Genomic DNA, 21,648 nt, shown 5'->3' on the forward strand with positions numbered 1-21,648 from the left:
GTTTCTCCCGCCCTTGAAAACTCTTTGTTGATACACAGTTGCCATGGTTTCGAGGGGCGCCTTATTCCGCCCCCTCCGATGAGGTCATCACGCCACAGAATCGCAGCGGCGCCTGGAGAGTGGAGCAAGTCGGGAAATGAAGTCCGGCGGTTTCAACGACAGCGGAGGAAAAGCGGCGCGATCCCGTCGCGTCGCCCGCTTTGTTATGCAAAGAGAGGAAGAGGAGAGCGGAAGAGTGACGTGTCAGCTGATGGGGAGGAGCCTCGATAGGGGTGGGAGGAGCATGCCGCTGCCGGGATCGCTTCTTCCTAGCGTTTTGCTGACGGACGTGGTAAGTTAGGCCGATGGTACCCGCCGCGGTCGCTCTGCTATTAAAGCAGCGGCATCTCTCCTCTTGTCTGCCTCGAAAGCAGCAGGTCCTCGACGGAGGCCCCGAGCCCCAACGCTTCCTTCAGTCAGGAAGCATCTGTTGTCCGGTCGGCTCCGGCTGGGGGAAGCCTCAGGGGCCGCCTTCAACCCCCCCCCTCCCCACCATGGTTGGTCCCAATTGCAGTTAGGCACAGAAGAGCTTCTCATGCACGCCTGTCAGGATAGGCAGTTTGACGAACGAGTATACATTTCTTTTATTTCCTAGATTTATATGACTGCCCGCTGCGCCGGAGGAGTGGGGGGGGGGCACTTTAGCATGTGGAGGAACTTGATAGTAAAGAGTTAAGGCTAAAATAAGATGATAAAAGAATAAACCATTTGGGAAATTAGAAAACGAAAGGGAATAACGGAATCACAGGGATAACCTTAATCACAATTAAGAACTGAGACCAACGAAGATGCACAGATAGTCTTCGTTTAGGGACTGTAGTTGGGACAGACAACTCAATGATTAAGCCAAGTGGTCATTAAGTGGGAAATCATGTTTCTGCTTATGATTTTGCATAGGACAATGCAGAACTGACTGTAATGGCAAACACATGACTGACAGATGCTCTATAGGTTGTAAACACGGGTATTGATCGCCAAGTTATTTTTTCATCACAGTTGTAACCGCAGTTGCTGCTGTCTGAGGCAGCCGCTGTATCTCATTTAAGGGATTTACACTCCATGTGGAATCATCCAGTGCCTTGTGTAGGACTCGGGGAAAGATTTCAGTATTTAGAGCAGTGTTTCTCAACCTTGGCAACTTGAAGATGTCCGGACTTCAACTCCCAGAATTCCCCAGCCAGCGAATGCTGGCTGGGGAATTCTGGGAGTTGAAGTCCGGACATCTTCAAGTTGCCAAGGTTGAGAAACACTGATTTAGAGCCTTATGGGAGGACAGTAAAACTTTTCGTAAAGAATATATTTCTTGGTAATTGTTTATACCTGACCTAGTTGTAAGCAGATTGTCATGGTCTTTACACTTTTAAAATTTTGATGTTCTTTTTTTATATTTAATCTGTTTAGTTCAATAAAGTAGCTCTCTTCCCCCAAAAAAGTTAGCCCAGATTAGCTCCAATCTTTCTGTATAATGCCCAGCTTGTGATAGAAATTCTGTCTTGATGATGGCCATGCTTTCTTCTGTAAATAGCTATAGAACAACTATTTGGAATAGCATTGGGTATGCTGCTTCTTGGTTTCTATTTGTTATAAGTTTAATTAAAAGTAAATTCCACTGGAATAAAAGAATACTATACTTATTTCCAAAGTAATTACATGAAGTTCCTGAGCTCAACTCCTGGGGACTTCCCAGATAACTCCTTTTGATTTTCTTGGTAGGAATATGGAAGTAATTCACTATTGACTTTCTTCCAGAATATTTTTTTCAAATTCCTGGTCCGGGATTTTCTGGTAGTCTGTTCAAATACTAATGAGATTTAATTCTATTCAGATTAAAGATTAAATCAACTAGGTGCTACTACATAACTGGACTCCAAATAAATTAGATGTTGCTAATGTTTCTGCAAATGTTTGGTCTTTGATCAAGGCCAAACTTCCCCTTAACAACTATAACATATAGACAAAGTGAATAAAGATATATTCATCCTGCCTACACCTGATTGAGAAATGGTAGAATAGGGACTGGCAGCTACTACTCTGAAGCAAGGAACATTATAGTGGAAACTCTAAATTAGGTTTAACATTTAAAAAAAACAAAGAAACTTCACAAAAGGGGGGGGGGATAAAAACAAGAAGTCACTTTCACATAGATACCAAAATCCCCCACACTTTGTATTATTGTCAGACCCACCAAAACCTTGATCAGTCAGAATGGTTTGGAAGATCCCTAACCTTGGGTCAATGTGTTGTGTGAATTCAGTCCCTATATTTTGATAACTCAGGATAATGTGCAGCCTAATATCATGTCTTATTTAACCAGTTATGGATAAAAAACCCATGGTAATTGAAAATCATTCAGTTGCTGCATTTTCAGATGGTAGGTTTGAATCTTTGATTCAATAGCCATGACAATTTGTGAAAATGTTCAACCCAGAAACACTTTGGTGTTTTTTTTTCTCCTCACTTCAATAGGTCATCATAGACACCATGGACATACTTTTTAGAATAAGAGGAGGCTTGGATTTTGCATTTCAATTAGCCACTACTGATGGTGAGTCTGTAGAAATACAAAATGCTGTGTTACATTATACTATAAAGAATCTTCCTGTACAAAAGTTTAAAATATTGATTCTACTGTATGAACAAAAACTGTTTTAGCAAAGTTAATATGAGAAGCCCTTCTCTACTCTATTCTTCTCTTTTTGGAATAGTACAACTGTGCAGATTCATTCAGAAGCAGTCCCACTCTTCTTAATAGAACTTTCTCCTTTCCCAAGTTATTGAGGACCAAAGCCCCAATGTCTATGCAGTTCATTTTACAGGTGGTCTGCTCTTATTTAGGAAATTATTTTAGTTGAAATGCTTAATTGATAACACTTTTTTCACTCTTCAGTTAATGGATAAGCTCACAATTGTTCCTTTTCTTCTTTCTAAATTAGTCTTGCTATGTAAAAACTACAGCTAATTCCCTGGGTATTTTTCTTTTCTTTTTCTTTGTTTATTTTAGACTCGTCCACAAAAGAGGCACTCAAATACATTTTCAAGGATCTTTCAGCTAAACTGGCTTCTGATGTGCTGGTATTCAGGATTTGTCATAGCTCAGTATATTTGTGGCCAAATAGTGGGATGAACTCCATGGCAACTGAGCTTTCAGATGACTCTGCCTGCAAGGAGATACTACAGTTTATTCAGTGAGTATGGCTAGACAAAAATAATGGTTTTGTGGGTGGAGATGAAGATGGTATAATAATTTGTTGTGATGCAATCATTTGGCATTGTTTTCCAGATTTGAACAAGAGGGCACCAAGCAGAGATTTTCAAAAAAGAAAGATAAAAAGTTACGAGAGATGGTACGTATAGATATTTTTTTTGATGCAGTTGTACTTTTCTATGAAATGTGAAGAAATCATTATTTCCAAATTTGTTTATTGATTAGGCAAGTATTTGTGAAAAATATAATATATTTAGTCCTTTTCTCTTAGAATCAATATTGAGTTATTTAATTTATATTGGAAATTGACTCTAGGGAAAGTGGTGGGATTCCCTGTCTGCCACATTTCTGATCTAACATTTTTCTACAATCTGTTAGAGGAAACAGAAACTTTGGAGCAATTTAGATTATGATTTGTACATTAAAGTCTTTTTTATTTTCAGCCATCAATAGTAAATATTGATCTCATGTTGGAAATTACAACCTCATTAGAGCCTTTGGCTCCAGTAATTGAAAAGGAAAGCAAAGAGCATCACTATATTAGCATGACATTACCAGTTGATGTTGTGGTCTCTATTTCTCCTGAAGAAACATGGCGCAAGTAAGTAGGTTATATAACTGAGTACGTATTTTTAAGATTTCTTTTAGTTTGCTTCTGTTGCAGTTTTATCTGCATTCAAATATCCAAATCAGTAGAATTTTCAGGCATGTAACATTAACCTAGATTTGTTCTCCTTTAGAGCTTTCATCGATTTAGGATATTGGGTAGCATTTTCACTCATTTATTTGTTAAAAATCGCTGACTCCCTTTTCATTAAACCATTCAAAAACAGGTTGTGATGAATTAAAAACAATGATAAGGCACAGCTGAGTCAGAAATACACAGCACCACTATTTAATTAAAAAAAGTGATTGATGCCTCAGATTAAAAAAGTTTCTGCCAGCTGTAGTCAAATATTAAGGGAATTCACAGTTGGAGCACTTGGAGTGAAAATTTCCACACTTCGGTCTCCATAGAGCAAGTTCCATACAAATGTGGCACGTACAACTACTGTTATATCAAACATTCAGGTTCAAAGCTACCTCAAACTTTGTATGTACTACAAATTCTTGGCAGTGCCTTCAAAATGGGATAGATTGTTAACAGTAACTTGTCCTTTACAACAGCCTACCTCTCAGTGGCATGTTCTAGCTGGAGTAATGTTACTAATGAATTGCTGTAATTCAGTCTTAATATTACCATTCGTTTATAACTACAGTTTGAAGAATGTTTAGAAGAACAATATAAAATACTTTGCCTGATATCCCCAAATCTGTCATTTCCAAATTGGATTTCATCTGCAGAATCCTGAAATGTTTCATGACAAAATGCTGCACCTTTTTCTAAAATGGATTAGGACCTGAGTCAGATTCTTTGAAAACTTGTTGTTAGTTCTACAGATTTGCTATATGAATGTATTACCATAGAGCCACCTCTTACAATGAATGAAAAGGCAGATATAAATCTATTTGGAGACCAAGAATGTAAATCAGGCCATACACTGATAAACATCTTTACTAGTATATGTTATATAATGTCTATAGATATTGCTCAGTGTAGAAAATTGAATGAAGAGCATATGGGGGGAAATTACTCTTTCTTGTTGTTTTGTAGTGTAAGAAGCCTCCTAGTGAATGCAATTCACACGCAGCTAGCAGATATGGAAAGATGCATTTTGCAACATATGAGAGGAACATCAGTTGTGGTGCCTGAACAATTTCATTTCATGTTACCAGGAAAAAAGCATCTAGTAACAGTTTCGTTTCCTACAGGCATTTCTGATGATCAGCTGGAGACTTACCGAAAGGTATCTGATGTTAAACAAAATATTTATAGTTATTAAACTTTTATAGATCATAAAATCAAATAAGGTTGTTAATATATAATTCCCTTTTACCCCTTTTCTGGGTATGAATTTCAAAAGTTGATTTGGTTCTAACACATGGGTTCTGTGTATGATATTTTACTTTTTTGTGGGTAAAAGAAACTAAAAAATAAAAGAATGGGGCAGGAAGCTGCATGTATTTCAGGGAAGGAAATTTACAACAGACAAAGGAAAGCACTTATTCATACAGTGCACAATTCATCATCATCATTTTAGCCATTGTCTATCCACTGCAGAATGAAGGCTTCTTCTGCATGTTTTCAATCAATACGGTCCTCAGCATTGGACCAGCATGGCAGATTATAGTCTATTCCTTCCACAGTGCACAATTATTCTGCAGAATTCTCTATTATAGATTTGGTAACAGCCACTAACTTGATTGGCTTTAAAAATAGTTTGGATACGTTGCTGAAGGGCAGACTGACTCAGAGTTACCTCCAGCTGGTGGCTGCAGATCTCCAAATGTAGTGGGAATAACATTAGGAAAAGATCTAAGTGCACTTCCTGTTTGTGGACACCCCGAAACCATCTAGTGGCAAGTGTGAAAAACAAAATGTTGACAAATACAGCCCTTGCTTGGCCTGATTCAGCAGGGCTACAATATTTAAGTTCTTAAGTGGGGAAAAATTGTCCCTTAAATTATTTATTATCTATCAATCAGCATTTGGAACTATCTCTCTCCCTCACAGATTAAAGACACTTCTTTTCTTCACACCTAAAACTTGTGATGGGTTTCTCGTTCTGAAATGGATTTTCTAGTTGTTTCAATTCTCTCTTTTATTTGGTTGGTATGCTATATTTTCTAAATTGTTTTGATTATACCAATATAGGCAAACAGCTTTATGGCCTCCTACTGAATCAGAAATATCAAAGTAATCTCTCGATAAACTCACTCACTATGGGAAAAGTGGTTAATATTATAACCTGCTGTTTTTTTTAAATTCACTAAGCTATAATAAAAACAATGTTAATTTTGAAAGTATGATCATTATAAAACAGGGAAAAATGTCTGGATCTTTTATTGATTTACTTGCTCATCCTCGTTCATGTTTGTCTTGCATTTAGGAATTACACGGACAATTTAATCTACCGCTTGATAGGCCTTATTTCCGAAGAGCTAATGCCTATCACTTTCCTGATGAATCTTTTAAAGATGGTTATCTCAGAAACCCACATCTACATCTCAATCCACCTGGAATAGAGTCTGGTATGGTGAGTTTCCTTTCTCCATTTGCTTATTCTAATATCAAGTCTAATGGCTGTACTTCCTGCTTGCCCTTGCACTGAGGACAGCCTAGCAATCTTTGGAGAAGGGTAAATGAATGATGCCATTGGCTGCTGGGATGGGGACCTCCACCCACCCAAAGTAGCATTTTCCTGTTCCAGAACAGCCCAACTTACCCGCTGCCTTTTATTACATCCAAAAAAATATTTCTGTTCCATTTGGTGATTGCTGCTCTGGCAGGTATATGCACCACCCAATCCCCACCTTTGATAGCTATTGTACTGGACTGCTGATTGTGAAATGCTGCACCTTTGGTGGGTTGGGAAAATTTCTTAGTACTGCGATTTGTGAAATACAGTTTCTTATTTAAAAAAAAAAACTGTTCAATTGACAAGAATTCTACCACGTTTCCTTTTTAGCCATGAAATACTGCCCCTCCCCACCTCACCCCTTCTAAAAGATCATTTTAAAAGAAGGACATTTGGCATCATCTTTCTCTGAGAGAGGTGGGAGAGGAAAAGAAGCTGGAGCATCCACCAATGATAGCCAGGGTGACCACAGTCCAAAGAGAAACCCTGGCATCAGAGTGGCCAGAATGAAGAAATGGGAAGGGTGGTGGAAGGCAAAAAAGGATTTCTTAAACTGGCTTCCTTTGCAGCTGCTTTTTTCATGGAACTCAAGCAGCTGAAAGTTACAGTGCAGAAAAGCCCTAGGACAGATATAAGTAGAAACAGAGAACAGAAGCTGCAGATTTTTCTTTCTCTGTTTCTCTGTCAACAATAACAGAAATTAAAGATATGAGACAAGATGGACGTGCGGTCTCGATGCTCTGAGACCGCAGCCAATACTTTTGCAGCTGGGTGATCCAATCGGACCTAAACCGTCTCAAAGAGACGGTGAACAGGAAGAATACGTCTTGCTGACCTCAGGGATATCGCAAAATCCCTGAAAGAAGCAAGAAAAGTTCCTCAAGCCGGCGACAAAAAATCCAGCCAAGGCTGACAAAGTCGGGGCAAAACCAAAACGGAAGGATATGGAAATAGAAAGTGTTTCCAGCTGGTGAGGAACTTTTTACTGTTTTAAAAAGAGACTGCCTATAAAAACTTAAAATTAATCTAAATTGGAGAATAGAAGAAACAAGCGGCAGAATTAAATTTGGAATGGTTTTGGACAGTGGTTATCTTACTTTTTAAATGCTATCTTCATGGATGGAATTTATGCAAGCCTTTTGAAACAGATTGATTAAGTTTTCTTCTTCTATTTTTTCTTTTATTGTTCTCTGTAACCTATGGACTAAAGTTTTCCTCTTTCATTGCTGTGGGTATTTTTCTAATTCATTTAAAGATTGGATTCTTTTTTCTAACTTGAAATACAAAAAAGATACAAAAGAAAATTATATTTTCAACAGTATTACCACTGCTCGGAGGCTGGGAGGATTTGTTGATTGAAGTTTGTGTATTGAAAATGGAACACTTTTTTTTCTTCACGGATTGTTTTGACTTGGCAATGCAAGATTTTACTGCTTGGCTACAGAGAGTGATAAGAAGGGAAGCACACAGATGTCCCTTTGAAGTATATTTCTAATCAGAGAAAAGTGAAAAGAACGTTCTTTGTAAATCTATGCTTTAATTTTATTAACCTTCCAAGCTAGCAGCTGTGTTTGTTAGAATGGCACAATTTCCAAAGAAAATAGAAGTCTCAAGTTTGCAAAAGATACTTTCAGAAAAACAGAAGTTATCAAATATATATGAAAGAATAGATCAAAAACTGGAATAACAATAACATAACAATAAAATATGATGAAGAAATTGAGGATGTCTATCAAATGCAAAACGGGGTGGTTGAAACTCAAAAAATTGAAGTCAAAAATGAATATAAAGACATTAAACCTGCTGATATTTATGATGATTGGTTTGTCTCTGAAAATGGAAAGAATGGAATACTGAAAGAGGAATTAAATGGAGAGGAAATCTATTCTAGAGGGCAAGATACAGAAGAAGAAAAAACTAAAGAATCTATGGACTTAAAGAGAGAAATCCTATTAGCAAAAGCATTGATAACACTGCTGACAATCAAAGATAAGCTGAATAAGGAAACAGAAAGAGGGCAGCAAGATTATATAAGAGATCTTACAAGCAAGGAGTTGCTAAGAGAAGTCTATACAAAGCTGACCAAGAAGATGATTAGAGGACTGGCACCACAAATGGCAGAAGATATGAGACTGTTTTGCTATTGGAAAGATACAGGTTGATAGATGGAGGAATATAAGTTAAAACTAGTTAAACTTAGTGAAATTTATTGATAATAGATATAGCTTAAATAAATAACTGATAATGTTACTAATGTACACAATATGTAGTGTTATGATGAGTATAATTGGATATGAATGTTGAAAGGCACCCATGTAAGGAAGATTAGCAATCCCTTTGGATTATACATAAAGGTTAATAATAATAATAATTTTAAAAAAGAACTAAATTAGATACAATTAAAGTTTTGATTATTGGGGGAAAATGTTATGATATAAGATATAGTCAAATAATGGAGGGATAAGAATAACAATGTATATATAGATATGGGTATAACATAAGGAAACTGGATGTACACTTTAAACAGTCATTTGGAAAGAAGGATTAAAAAACTTTGTTATTAAATATTAAGGATGTTTAGCTAGAATAGGACATAAGGATTTAGTGTTAGTGGAGGATTTTAGAAATAAGTAATTGAAAGGTTGTGGTTATGTATTAAATTTTGGTATATTTTATGATGAAGGAAGCTTAAACAATTATAGTCAAATGAAAATGGAGAGACGATGATGGTGACATGTATAAATATTTGAGTTAAAATACTTAAGTTAATATGAAATGTTTTTTGACTGTGGAAGAGATTCATGAAAGTCTTTTTGTAACCAACGGATACACTTTCTATAGCATGTAAAGAAGGATATTGTATTTGTTTTAAATTAAAAATTAAAAAAAATATTTAAAAAAAGAAATTAAAGATACCCAACCATCATTACTATTACATTCTTTTGATTCATATTTGTTCAAGAGAGGTTGATGAGATCTTGGGAAATCTTGCAAAGTTCATCAAGAACAATGTCTTTTTGTAAATCTTGCTTTTTAAGGAGAATCCTTGCTCCAGAACTTTAATTTGACAACATAACTGCCATGGTATCTTCTAATAGCAACTACTCCATCTGGAAGCATCAGAAGGAGAGATAAATTCATTCCATCATCTTAATCATCATTAATGCCCACTTGCAGACTTCTTCCCTAACTTAACTTTATGATTCATTAGCTTGAATAGCCTTTCAAATATGGAGTCAGTAACTACAAATTATCTTCATTTTCATTATATTTATATATCTCAAAGGCAACATGTTAACTCTAAAGCAAATATTTTTATTCTGACATGTACAAATTGTGCTCTCTTTTTTGGACACAGGTGTATTTAGTGTACGGCACATATAGTTATCATCATTACATGCAAGATTGTATTGATGATAATGGATGGGGCTGTGCTTATCGATCTCTACAGACTGTTTGTTCCTGGTTCAAGCATCAGGGGTACACAGACAGAGGAATCCCTACACACAAGGAGATACAACAGGTATAGATGTTTTCTAAATCTGAATTCTCTGCAGAAAACAGCTGCTCCTGAAGGAATATTTTATTTAAGAACTTCTGCCTATACTAGTCCTAAATCAGTGGCGTCTGGCCTTTTCTAGACTGAGGGCCATCTTTGGCGGTGGGCAGCATCTTTGGCTTTGGGTGCCATACAGTATAGACAATTGGTGGCGTTGGGGTCAGGACAAACATCAAATTTGATTTCATTTATATTTACATATAATTAATTACATTTAAATATTGTTAGGGCAAGTATTCTCTAGTCCCATAACTAATCATTTCCATTTTATATTTGCACTGCAATGTTGCACCCAAGTATGTAAGCAGTGCAGTTTGCACTGCAACATTGTGATTATTTTCTTTTCCCCCAGCACAGACACCCCTGTACATTTTGGTGTCCACATGTAGCTCTCAGTCTTCTGATGGTGTCCTGTCTTAACTATTTGTTCCAGATTCTAGATTCTAAATGTGCTCCATTACTGCAGTAATTCATAAGATTTCCAAATCTTTGCTTAAGCCTGCTTCTCGCCAAGCTTTAAATCTTTTCCTCATTTGTGTCGGTTTAGGTTTCAGTTTAGGTTCGCTGGATGGACTATCTGATGGCTGGTTTTCTACTTTTTACATTTTAATTATGATCCCGCGGTAGCTATAAATAAACTCTAGGAGGAGCAATTCAAATGTGAGACATTTGTGTGATTTTGCGAATGACCTGCTAGTACTTAGCAAATAGCCCAAGAAACATATTATGCATTCATTTTGTATGAAGCACTGGGGGTAATTTAATTTTTTAAATAAAATCCCTTTCTTAGCCCTGGCCTCTACTGAATTGGATTTGATAGAATTCTGTGCAACTGAGTGTTGCCTTATTCCATCTCTCTTTTGTGACATGATTGAAGGCACTTGTTAATGTTGGAGACAAGCCACCCAACTTTGTTGGATCGTGCCAATGGATTGGTTCTATCGAAGTGCAACTTGTGCTGAGTCAGCTCTTAGGGATAACTTCAAAGATACTGTTTGTCAGGTAAGATTACTTAGTAATTACCCACAATTTTGTGTTAGCTTACTTTTATATCTAGTACAGTTTTCAGCCCAAAATTTCCATTGCTAAGCAAGGCAGATGTTAAGTAAATTTTATCCCATTTTACAACCTTTTAAAGCTACAGTTGTTGAACAAATCACTGTAGTTGGTAACTGAATCATGCGGTGTTAAGTGAATCTGATTTCCTCCATTGACTTTACTTGTCAAAAGTTCGCTGAGAAAGTTACAAATAGTGATCTTGTGACCCCAAGACTGTCATAAATACATGCTAATTGCCAAGTGCCCAAATTTTAGTCATGTGACCATGGAGATCCTGCAATGATCATAAGGGTAAAAACCTATCATAAGACACTTTTCTTCAGTGCCATTGTGATTTTGAACAGTCACTAAATGACTGGTTGTAAGTTGAGCACTACCAGTATAAAAATAAAGTGATTGATAAATAAGGATTTGTAGATAAATTCTTAAAGAAACAGATTGTACTTATGGGCTACTAAACCACAGATAAAGCCTTAGTTTAGATAAAGATATCTAAGTTAGTTTAGATAAAGATATCTTAGATAAAGATCTTAGTTTTCCAAGAATTTGCAATCAATCTTTGCATGAGTACTCATTTTTCACTTTATCATGTTATTGAGTAGTAAAACCCTACAGAAACCTATTAATTCTAGAGGGATTACCTTAGGACAGTTAATTTTAGGGCATTAACAAACTATTATTTTGCTCAGTAATGACTTTTACTCAACCTAATTTTTTACTGTAGTGTAATAATTAGTATAGTGAAATTTACGCATAATGTTTCCTTTTTTCCTAGCTACTGTATGAGTAGTATATAATTTTATTTAGACCTTCATGAATAAAACATTATAGGAGGAAACAATCCCAAAACATCTTCCAAGTGAAAAATCAAGCTCTATACAGATAGTACTCAATTTATGATCACAATTGAGCCCAAAATTTATGTTGCTAAGTGACATTTGTTAAGTGAGTTTTGTCCAAGTTTAAGACCATTCTTACCACAGTTAAGTAAATCACTGCAGTTTTTAAGTTAGTGACACGGTTGTTAAATGAATCTGGCTTTCCCATTGACTTTGCTTGCCAGAAGGTTGCAGAGGATGATCACACGTCCCTGGGACACTGCAGCTGTCATAAATATGATCACATGACCATGGAAATGCTGCAATAGTTACAAGTGTGGAAAACAGTCATAAGTCATTTTTTTCAGTGCTGTTGTAACTTCAAATGATCACTAAATTAACTGTTGTAAATCGAGGACTACCTGTAATCTATATTCAGAATTAATGCTATGACGTGTCACTTAATCTGTCTCCTTATAGGCAAATGAATATTATGTAGACTCTTTTCACACCTAACCCTTCTCCATTTGGCCAGTTCACAACTTTATATTAGTGGATCCATATCAACACTGCCCAGATAAGAGCCAATGTGATGTAGTATGTAGGATTGGATTGGCACCAGGAAGACTTGGTTTAGTTCCTTTCTCAGCTAGAGAATTTCATTGGGTGACTTTAGGTCAGTCATTCCCTCTTAGCCCAACCTACTTCACTTTTGTGGGGGGAAATGACAGGAAGGTGTGCTATGTATGCCACCTAGGCTCCTCAACAAAAGGTAGGATAAATGAAGGAAGGAAGGAATGCTGGATGGAAGATCTACTATCTAGTAAATAAATTGATTAAGACCTGAACATTATATTAGGTAGTAGGTGAAACATCATAGATTCTTGACTATTTTGTGACAGTTATGTAGTAAAGGTTGCACAGAGATGACTTGATTTGATTCTAATTTATGAATCTGAGAAGGGGGGTTGCTATATTTCATTGTTTCTTTTTTCAAATTATCAGTGCTAAATTACCATTCATCCCAGTTAGTGCTAGCATTAGTGTTAACATTTTTTTTCATAGCCAGGGATCTGAACTAGCTTCTCAAGGAAGAGAACTCGCTAATCATTTCAAGACTGAAGGAACACCAGTGATGATCGGTAATTTTTTAAAATTTAAAATATTTTACTGGCAGTTTATGCATAAAGTGGTGGCTTAAAGATCCTCATTTGTTTCTTAATTCCTCTGAACAATATTATTTTAGAATATGTGTTAGAATGTTTACTCATTTTTTAAAAAAATATGATTGTGGAGTAAGAAATTTATGAAGAGCTATAGACTCTCCACTCCTACAGATGACATAGCGATCTTCCATTTTTATTTTGAAATATTGCAGACATTGGAATATCTGCTTATTTGATAAAGGTGTACCATTCTTCCTTCTATTTCTTTAACTAAACGTAAAGATTTGTTTCCCAATTAACATTTGAATTTGCAATCCCATGTTAATTGAGTTTAAGGTTGAATGTTCTGCAGAATTGAGTCTAAGTTGAATATTCTATTTGAGGTTTACAGAATCAATACAGTAATTCAAGAAGCAGAAAAATTAAGATGAAAAAGAACTGATCTTTTGTTCATCTAGTATTCTTTGGTATATTTACTTGAATTGTAATTAGTAAACTTGCTTTTATTGACTGAAGAACAATTCTAGAATTATCTCATCTTCATTTTTATTCTTAGAAATTCTGCGTTATATTTAAACCTCAATTTTAAATGAGATTATAGCATTGACAGAATTATTTTTGGTCAATTCTTTCTTTCATAGTAAAAATGCAGAAAGACTTGCAAAAAGTTCCATTATCACAGAGTTATTGGCATTATTTATATAAAATTTCATGGTGGTTGAAAATGATTCTGTACTATTTTCAGTAATCACAACAAAAATATTTTAAAGTTCGGCTAGCAAAACAAAACAAGTTTTCAAACTTTTTTAAGGGGGGAAAACAAGGACAAATAAACTAATAATATCAAACAATCTCTATGTTACTTTTTCAAAGGCTTTTCTTACTTGATCACATCTTTTCAAGTACTCTACAATTATTTTTACTTTAACCATCTACAGAGAAACACACACACACAAACACACAGAAAGTAACCAGTTTGTTACTTTATTTGGTAATAAAATATCTGCAAGAAAACCATAAAGTTCAGAGAGCACCCAGGATCCCACAGTTCAACCCTGTGCTACAAATATTATTTTCTATCGATTTGAAACATATACCGCTTTCTTTTTTTAAAAAAAGAACCCTTGATCTATAACCATAGGTTGGTTGGATGGTTTTCCGCTCCAATTCCATATGAATAAACCACATTGTGGTTTGGGTGATACAGGAGATATATATAATTTCCTTCCCTCCTTCCATATGATTATAGGAAAAAAATCATTTCTAAGATCCATTTTTTCTATTAATGTCCAAAATGAATTTGCCTTTAAGAATAATGAACAAGCTTTAGAAATTATGAAGTTTAAACCTTATTAATAGATCTTATTTACATCTAGTAATTAGGTTTGTAGGATAGAAAGCAAAAAAATTGCAAAGTGAATAATATTTTTCAATCAAATAAGTTATGATAAAGACAGTGCAGCATATTTTGGAGGAAATATGTATAACAATGCAGAATTGAAGAAAATAAATTAAAATCATTTTTTTAAAGAATAGATAACAGAATTGAGAATCATGGCTTTATTTTTGTTTATTGTTTTATAAGATTGTTTTCAAGCAGCTTGAGGGTAGATCACCCTCCTGGCCTATGTTTTCCTTCATTTCTTGTGTAGCAATGCCTGAAGAAGAAGAAAAGATCTTTGCCAAAATAAAAGATAATGAAGCATCTGACATTGATGTTTCTGTGGCTTTTGGGAAAGGAATTGCCCTCAATTGGATATACAGGTAGTCCTCAACTTGCAACCACAATTGAACTTAAACTTTATGTTGTTAAGTGAGAAATTGGTTAAGTAAATTTTGTCCCATTTAATGACCTTGCCACAGTTGTAGTGAATCACTTGTTAAATTAGTAACATGCTTGTTAAGTGAATCTGGCTTCCCCATTGACTTTGCTTGTCAGAAGGTTGCAAAATGGGATCACGTGACCCTGGGACACTGTAAGTGTCATAAAGATGAGTCAATTATCAAGTATCCGAATGTAAATCACGTGACCATGGGGATGTTTTAACAGTCGTAAGTGTGAAAAATGGTGTTAAGCCATTTTTTTCCACTGCTGTTGTAACTTTGAATGGTCACTAAACAGTTGTAAATAGAGGGCTACCTGTATTTTCTAAGCATAACTGGGCATAAATGGTTGAGAAGCAGGGTTGACAACCATTCCCAAAGACTGTATACATTGTATGACATACCAAGCACACACCAACATCTAATCCCAAAGAAAGTCCTCATGGTAATTCTCTGTTACTAAAAGGGAAGAAACCACTGCACAACACAGTTCCCTCATTGAGAATTGACATGTTCATTATGCAGCAAAGGACACTGAAAATAAGTTGTGTATATTGGTGGCCCAATGATAATGCTTCAGCTTTATCTTCAGCTTTAACTTTTCTCTGGCCTTCCTAGGTGGTGGAGTCTTGGCACACACTATACTAGGGGTGGCATGGAATGAGATCACTGGGCACATTAAATTTTTGATTCTGGATCCACACTACACTGGTGTCGAGGATCTGCATGTTATATTAGAAAAGGTGAGACTTCCTTCACGATTAAGTACCAGAGATTTTGATTCATTTAAAAAGCACTGCATTCATATTATTCGGTGTTCTAGGTGTACTGGTATTTTGTATAAAATATATACAAAAGAAATATATAACTGTACTGTTGACACACGTTTTGTTTAAATTAATCCATAAACCAATGCAGTGAAAATCCTCTTGAGTATTGCTGAAACAGTTTCAATAGAAACTGGAAATATGTTAAATAGGAAATAGTGTAACTTAATAAACCTGAACTTCAACTAGTTTTAAAAAATATATATTTCCACGTTTTTCTTTATTGCAGAGAATCTTTTTTTCTTTTAGCCAGCACAGAATATATATGTTATTTGTATGTTGTTCTCCTACATAGCGGGAACAGTGTTGAAACTCTCGTTTTCATAAATTCCAACTAGGATGACCCTCTCAGGCAAAAATCTGGGTGAACATTTGGAGTTTGCCTTTGTTTTCTAATTGTCATTGAAACTATTGCAAATAGTGAATTGCTTATAGTGTCTGAGTGTATGGTTTAAAGAAAATAAACATATTGTTTCTGTCTTTGATTAAGCCTTGTATGCTGCTTTATTCTTAATCTTCTTTTAAACAAATAAATTTAATAACTTCTTTCAATGAATTATCAGATGAAGCATATTTTTTTGACAGATGTAAACCCTAATAGTGGACACTTGAAATGGAATCAAAAACTCTTTTTGCTACATTCTGTTATATTTAATTAATGCTAAATATATCAAATAAATTTGTTATTCTGTTTACTAAACTATAAAGTTAAATATCCCCTTTATTTGAGGTCTACTCTTCATTAATTCAAAGATACATCCATCAATTCAGTGTAATTTTCTGGCAATTTGTTACTCAAATTCAGTTTGTAAAAAATTTTTGTCTCTGGCAAACACTATTTTCTGTTTCGCTTTATTTTATATATAATTGGGAGTTTATTGGCCATATTTACATGGTAAACACGTATCCAGTGAACAGAGACATAAACCAAATACAATCCTGTTATCCCAAAATGCATAAATCTGCTGCTGAGTCGCTGTAATTATTTATAGCTTTAAATTTAGGGTTTTTTTATGTATACATAAAACTAGTTCTTTCACTAACACATCAACAATGGATTAAAGCACTGAATTTCATTTTCTCTTCCCTTTTTTTCACAGGGCTGGTGTGGCTGGAAGGGTCCAGATTTCTGGAACAGAGATGCTTACTATAATCTGTGTCTACCTCAGCGACCAAAATGTATTTGAATACACTCGTTGAATGATATAGTTGTGATAAACTAGCTGCTTTCTGTATATATGGTTTATTTGTATTTAATATCATGCTTCTCATAATCCCATTGAAATAAAATTACTGCTCTAGTATTTCAGAGCACAAATTATGTACAAGATTATTTTTCAAATAAAATCTGATTATATCCTATTAATTTTGAATTGCTTCCTGTTTTTGTCATTGAATATTAACAACTCATATCTATACCTATCCTTTGAAAGTGGCACGCTCCCAGCGTAATGTTGAATAGATTTTCAATCTCAGATTCGCAGCAACAAAAATAAGAAGGTATAGTTAGTGTAAGTTACTACAAAAAGATTCTATACAGAATTTGTTGACAGAGGCACACCTACAGAATACATTTTTATCAACATAATACATATTTGTTTAATCTGAACAATCTGTTGATTGCCAGAATACTATCTACTGCTTTGCTTATTTGTGTGTTCACATGAGTAAAGAACATCAATATACCAGTCACAAAATTAATGATACATGAATCAATGGTAGAAAAATATTATTGTATGTTATTATTGTGCACATGCAGAAATTGTATGAAAAGATCTTCTTCAAGAAGAACCCACTCTCCTTCACAGAAGGCATTGTTCAAAATATTTTGCATTGAGCTGTAGATTTGTGTTTTTCTTTGCAGAGCTTTGAATATCCATATTTCTCACGTTTATTCATTTTCACATGGCTCTGAGTTCAAATCTGTATAAATAGAAAGATTTGCTTTTCAGCTGTAGAATCTGTTTTGAATTAAGCATGTGCACATGTGTACAACATCTAATTTCAATATAATGGATTGCAGCCTTAGAAATTAATCTGGGCAGGTAACAGTTCAGCGCTGGTCTCTCTTGCTTATGTAGCTCCTTGTTATTCTTCCCATAATAATCCAACTTCCTTCAATCCACCACAATATTTTACTTACTTTTCCAACAAGTACTCACTTAGGCAATGTGCAAAAAGAATACTAACAACAAAACTATCACTAACATTATATTCACGCCTAGAATTACTTTCACTGAGCTCAGAATTTATCTTTAAATCAACATGTACAAAATTGCATCCTAAATGGCAAATTCCTAAAGTGCTGTATATCACATTAAGCATGGCAATTATCAACAAAAAAACTTTAAAGGGAAAATTGGTATAGAAAGCTGTAATAAATCATAAGACTACAACTACAGCTAGTCCTCCACTTACAACAGTTCGTTTAGTCACCGTTCGAAGTTAAATGGCACTAGAAAAAGTGACTTATGACCATTTTTCACATGACTGTTTTAGCATCCCCACAGTTACGTGATCAAAATTCAGACTCTTGGCAACTGACTCCTATTTATGATGGTTGCAGTGTGCCAGGGTCATGGGATCACCTTTTGCAACCTTCTGACCAGCAAAGACAATGGGGAAGCCAGATTCACTTAACAACTGTGTCACTAACAACTGCAGTGATTCACTTATTAACTAGGGCAAGAAAGATTGCAAAATGGGGCAAAATTCAGTTAACAAATGTATCACTTAGCAACAAAAATTTTGGGCTCTCTGCTCATAAGTCAAGGACTACCTGTACTGGGGGGTGGGGAGGTGCCAGTGACTCAATGCAGACCCCTCTGCTAGGAATATTATTCAGGAGCAAGTCTAATATCTCCCTCCCCCCTCCTTCCCCATGTGGGTGGGTGTGATCCTGGCCCTTGTAACAGATAGATACATACATACATACATACATACATACATACATACATACATACATACATACATACATACATACATTTCATCACTCCCTCCCCCCGTCCCTCACACCTGCCATATGGAGGCTAATGACTTGCTGCAGATGCCCTGTTTCCTGAAGTATGGTGCACAATTAACAGAATCTGGACAAGATAGCATGGTCTGCTTGAAATTTTGGATTCAGAGTATCCTAATCAACATTCCCTAGATTCTAACGAAACTGGTTCTGTTCCTGTGTAACATACTACATAGATAATCCATTTGACCAATCTCAAATTGTACTAAAATGTTGAAGAAACTGTCTTACCATTTGATCTCCTTCTCTTTCTGTTGATAAGCCTATTCCTTTCACACACTCCTTTCTGCCTTTTGGAAGCATCAGTATGGATGGATTCATCACTATCAGGAAAGGACGAGTTATACTGTGCTCTTGCTTTCTGGTTCTGAATCTGTTTCACTTTCATGAGGAAATGGGCACATTCTAAAAACCCCAAAGCCAGGGCAAGGTCTTCTGCTGTTTGACTATTATTATTGCGCAAGCTGAAACACACATTTAAAAGAAAATCAATTCATTTGAGTGGCAATCTTTCATTTCTCATACAACTAGACCATCCAGATTTTTTAAAAACATTGGATACAATATTGAGTTGAAATGCTACAGCCCAAATGTATGAATATCTACTGACAAGCCTTTTTGTAATCCATAGATTTTCTTTTTTTAAAAAGACCATGTACAGATAGTCTTCAACTTACAACAGTTCATTTTCTGACCATACAAAGTTATAATAGCACTGAAAAAAGTGACATTATCATTTTTCATACTTATGACCCCGTGGTATGTGATTTACCTTCGGATGCTTGACAACTAGTTCATCTTTATGATGATTGCGTTGTCCCAAGGTCATGTGATCCCATTTTGCGATCTTCTGACAAGCAAAGTCAAGGGGAAGCCATATTCACTTAACAACCATATTCCTAATTTAACAACTGCAATGATTCACATAACAAATGTAGCAAGGAAAGTCATAAAATGGGGCAAAACTCAACAAATTTCTCACTTAGCAGCATTGGGCTCAATTGTAGTTGTAAATTGAAGACTACTTGTATTACACAGGAAATAAGTTCCATATGAAACTAATTGCAAGTAGACTAGTATCTGGTTATGCATAAATTGAATTAATCTAGGTGAGTAACTGATGATCATGCTTGTTCTGTTGAATTCAATAAATGAATACAATGTTACAATACATGTTATATATATTGTTAAACTCAATTTCTGTGGATTGAAGTATAAATTTATTTGTACTGAATTGGAGCCTAAACACCTATTCTCTACTAAAAAAAAAAAATTGAAGCTTCTTGCACCCAATTAGCAAAAGTGATATTTTTGTAAAATACTCTAAAATTCAAAGTTGAACAAACTAGGCAAGCTTTTTCACATTTTGAGTAGCTTGTCACAAGCAGTCTTTCAGAAAGTCAGATTGGGAGAAAACGTTACATTCAATTGAAAATATAATTTAATGAAAAAAACAGTGAAATCGTTTGATAAAATCAGTATAGGATGAACTTACTCAATGTTGGCCTGACTGGCAACGAGTAAAGTGAGGCATTCCAAACTCCCAACTTTAGCTGCCTTGTGGATAGGAGCTTCTCCAAGCCAATCCTAAATAAAAAGAAAAAATACTTCATTTGTAAATCCAAATTCATTTGTAAATCACTTCATCATCGTTCAGTGTTAATTTTTAAAGGGATGGTGGTGATGGTTAAATAAGCTTAATTTCAAGTGTAATATGACTGTCAATTCCAAAATCTTGTCTTAGAGATACTATTTCCAAGCTAAAACAAAGCTTCATTGGGATGAGCTTAAAAAACATACACTCTTCTGGACTGGGTTTACTAAAATTTATGACCAAACTTAGTTTGAAAATAACAGGTTTTATTTTTGTTCTTTGAAAAATATTATTGGAAACAAGTTACTAACTTAAGACAAACATATCTTCTCTTAACAAAATATTTTTCTATTCCCAGGACCATGATATTTCATTTAGTATTACTGCATACTCAATGGCAATCCTAGTCAAAGTAAAACAGAATGTTCTAAATTACTCAGATGTGCCTTCAATGTTACATTTGCCTTGTTCATAGTCTCAGATAGTGGCTGTTCCTTCCAACATAAAATGGATAAGACAGGCTTCGTTGGAGCTACATGGTCTGAAAAGTTGAAAATGTACCTGTTGGTTCAGATTGGCTCCCGTCTGGAGTTGCCAAAGCAGGAAGAAGGCATGGCCTCCACCAGCAGCCAGATGAGCTGGTGACTGAACAAAGGCAGCAGCAGCTAGATTGACTTCGGTTCCTGCTTCCAACAGAGGACTCGGGTCATGAGGCTACAAAACAGAGGAGCATTTGAAGCATAGTCCTTGTGTGGATTCACCACTCTTTCATTAACAAAGGAGTAAGAAATGGCAAGCATTACAAAAGAGGTGCAATTTCCAAGATAGTCACCCTTTCAGAATGTATTCCTTACCTCTGAGTTGGCATCCCACAGTAGCATTTTTGCTCTTCTTCAGCAGACTTGTCACAAAAAAACGGTGGTAGGCTTCTTGAGCACAGCTCCGTGGTGCATTCTAGTGTATCTGATTCTAAGACTGGCAGTGTCAGTTCGTGAACACTCACTCTGGCTGCAGTCCCGCCCTCTCTGCAGCAAACCGGCTTCTGCACGTACACAAACAAGAGCACATGCAAGCCAGTCGGTTTGGCTGGCGATATGATTGGCTTTTCTCAACTTGTTATGCTTATGAGATAGGAGGGCATAGGAAAGACTGAGGACAGGTGGAGCAGCCATGCAGCACTGTGCAACCAGGCACGTATCACACATACACAACAGTCCACTCATTGATGGCTCTACCTTCCAACTCCTCCCTTTACCCCAGCCACAAGGAAGGACAACAATTCTTCCAAAAGAAGTACTG

The 21,648-nt window shown here is 35.7% G+C and overlaps 2 protein-coding genes across 2 annotated transcripts; one reads left to right on the forward strand and one right to left on the reverse strand.

Moving 5' to 3' along the window:
- The first annotated feature begins 35 nt into the window (after window positions 1–35).
- Window positions 36–17,102, forward strand: UFSP2 (UFM1 specific peptidase 2). The gene is made up of 12 exons (XM_032224224.1): window positions 36–331; window positions 2,506–2,584; window positions 3,041–3,224; window positions 3,320–3,383; window positions 3,688–3,845; window positions 4,899–5,091; window positions 6,235–6,381; window positions 9,842–10,006; window positions 10,920–11,044; window positions 12,985–13,061; window positions 15,528–15,652; window positions 16,837–17,102. Exons 1-12 carry the CDS (start codon window positions 137–139, stop codon window positions 16,921–16,923), a joined length of 1,599 nt encoding a protein of 532 aa, XP_032080115.1. The 5' UTR covers window positions 36–136; the 3' UTR covers window positions 16,924–17,102.
- On the reverse strand, window positions 17,002–21,309 carry ANKRD37 (ankyrin repeat domain 37). The gene is made up of 5 exons (XM_032224227.1): window positions 21,204–21,309; window positions 20,911–21,063; window positions 20,251–20,342; window positions 18,987–19,219; window positions 17,002–17,659 (listed from the first exon to the last, which is right to left on the reverse strand). The coding sequence occupies exons 1-5, from the start codon at window positions 21,228–21,230 to the stop codon at window positions 17,628–17,630; spliced, it is 537 nt and encodes a 178-aa protein (XP_032080118.1). The 5' UTR covers window positions 21,231–21,309; the 3' UTR covers window positions 17,002–17,627.
- Between the last annotated feature and the right edge of the window lie 339 nt (window positions 21,310–21,648).

The sequence above is a fragment of the Thamnophis elegans genome, chromosome 9 (genome assembly GCF_009769535.1).
Source record: "Thamnophis elegans isolate rThaEle1 chromosome 9, rThaEle1.pri, whole genome shotgun sequence".
NCBI classification, from domain to species: Eukaryota; Metazoa; Chordata; class Lepidosauria; order Squamata; family Colubridae; genus Thamnophis; species Thamnophis elegans.